The following is a 2116-nucleotide window of genomic DNA, read 5'->3' as shown; positions in this document are numbered from 1 at the left end:
AGATAACTAATATATTAACTATAGTTTTTATACAAATATCTAAAAAAAAAGTAATTGGTGGATATTTTCACGATTTAGCAGCCTTTTTCATGTAGATGTAAAGTATTTTTCTTCGGCAGTGGCAACCCTGGATACGATACCATATCGATATTTTTACCATTCGATGCCGATACCTTTTTTCAAACGATACAAAAATGATTTAAAAACTTCTGAGAAATGTGTTTAGAGAAGAAGTGTGGGTATCAAATTAAAGAGAAAATCCTGTAGAATTCAAACATTTAAATTTTTGGCGCAAAAGGACTGTAAAATATTAAGTGTCCTTTTAAAATGTCATCCTAAAGTTTCGCAATATTGGTTTTTGAAAAAAATTGTAAGTCAAGGACTTATACAACCCCGATAAGATCCTCGAATTTCGTCCTTCTAACTTTAACAGCTTAAAAAATTACCTATTCGTCCTTGTGAATCCAAAAAATTTTAATTTTTTTTATTTTTAAAGCAATTTCCACTTGCATTTGGTTCCCATATTTTTATTCTACATTGCATTGAATTTTAAAAATAATCTTTGGAATTAATCATATCTTTGAAATTACAAAGTCCTTTAAAATAAATCCTGACGCCAGAGAAAAAAATAAAAACGCCACTTTAAATAAAAAGGTAAGTATTAAACCCATTTATTCATTATTTATTTTATGGCAGGAGAGCTTCTCAAACAATATAGAAGCAATTTTTTCGATTTAAGTTGTTGAAAAGTAATGAATATCTAAATCCCGGGAGCCCGGGACTGTGAAACCAATATCCCGAAAATGCGGTGATAGAAAAAAGCTGAAAAATTAACATCCCTAGTTCAAGTAAATAATAAAAATCTCTACTACTGAGTATTTTTATCGCGCGTTATCTAAATTTTAGGATTCCAGTACCTTTTGTTGGGAAACGAATTTAGCTTTTATAAAAAAAAAACACCAAAGTTTTCACCATTATTTAATATTTACATCTATATAAGTACAAATGACTACAAAAAAATCATGCGACTAAATCTCTAATATGTATTCTTCCATGGCCATAAAAAAGATGGCCCTTTCAATATTCCGCAAGAAAGTGCCAGTTCTATGAAGTGTGATACCAAAGCTTTAAATATTTTCCAAATCGTACTGCTAGATGTCCCTAAATAATTTACTCGGATTTGGCATGTTCCTCGTTGGTACGCTCCCCTTTATGTTCTTGCTTTTCATTCTGGACTCGTTGCAATAGTTGTGCTCTCTTTAGCTTAACCATTAACTGAAAGGAGTTGTACATCCAAGTGCCCTAGGAAAGTTCCAAATCGATTAGCAGTTATAGTTTGTTGAGAATACTTTATCCTTTTTCCTCACAATTATAAGCATACAATTCAGCAAAATCGGCATTGAAAAGACTGTCGATATAAAAAGTCCATTGCTATCAAAGTACTGCTGTTTGGAGAAACTTTGCCATCTCGCCGCCGCATACTCATTTATGTTCTCTGTGCAGTAGGCTGCTGATACTACAAGTGGAAAAGAAATTGAAGAGTCTAACCGTGAAAAGCGCAAAGCGGTTGCGAAAACAATTACAGAGTATTAAGAATAGAACTACTTGGAAATTGCTGCTATTCCTTGTCATCAAAGTGGTCACCGTAATCAATACATGTAATAGCATCAGACCAATCAGCCACGGATCCTTCCAATCAATCTGTTAATACAAAACAATGCCGAAAGTAAAACATTGTGAATAAACTACATACATAGATTTACTTAAATTTGCTTACGCTTGCCAAATATGTCCAGTATCCTGTGATTTCATTAACTTCAATAAAATTAGGATCTACCATAATTATTATTTTTTTATTTAAAAGCTAATCAACAAATCCTGATATTCACGAGGGTTGAATGAAAAATGTAAATAAATGCGAGGGCTGTCAAATTGATTCTTGCCAGATGTGAAGAAAAAGAAAATGGGCTATTTTTTCTGGAATAAAGGGGAAATACACCATACAAGCGGCTTGACAAACTTACTTCGAACCTTCTTTCATCATTCCACCATACACCATGCAGACATGACTCGTTCAAACAAATAATTTTATAGCCCTCGGTTCACAATGTTAAAA

General features: G+C 32.6%; 1 protein-coding gene across 1 annotated transcript; it reads right to left on the bottom strand.

Annotated features, from left to right (window-relative positions):
* Positions 1–704: 704 nt before the first annotated feature.
* On the bottom strand, positions 705–1909 carry LOC118749904 (transmembrane protein 18). Its single transcript, XM_036484670.1, has 4 exons — positions 1778–1909; positions 1584–1701; positions 1368–1516; positions 705–1302 (listed from the first exon to the last, which is right to left on the bottom strand). The coding sequence occupies exons 1-4, from the start codon at positions 1838–1840 to the stop codon at positions 1171–1173; spliced, it is 462 nt and encodes a 153-aa protein (XP_036340563.1). The 5' UTR covers positions 1841–1909; the 3' UTR covers positions 705–1170.
* Positions 1910–2116: the final 207 nt, after the last annotated feature.

This window comes from Rhagoletis pomonella, unplaced genomic scaffold, assembly GCF_013731165.1.
Source record: "Rhagoletis pomonella isolate Grant_MI unplaced genomic scaffold, Rhpom_1.0 Rhpom_scaffold_00081, whole genome shotgun sequence".
In the NCBI taxonomy this organism is placed as follows: Eukaryota; Metazoa; Arthropoda; class Insecta; order Diptera; family Tephritidae; genus Rhagoletis; species Rhagoletis pomonella.
This window is presented reverse-complemented; position numbering and strand designations above follow the sequence as displayed.

Excerpts from the sequence above, each read along its gene's own strand:
- LOC118749904 (XM_036484670.1), bottom strand. The coding sequence starts at position 1,840 with ATGGTAGATCCTAATTTTATTGAAGTTAATGAAATCACAGGATACTGG. Across the intron at positions 1,702-1,777 it reads ACTGGACATATTTGGCAAGC|ATTGATTGGAAGGATCCGTG; the intron begins GTAAGCAAATTT and ends TTGTATTAACAG. Across the intron at positions 1,303-1,367 it reads TGAATTGTATGCTTATAATT|GGCACTTGGATGTACAACTC; the intron begins GTGAGGAAAAAG and ends GAACTTTCCTAG.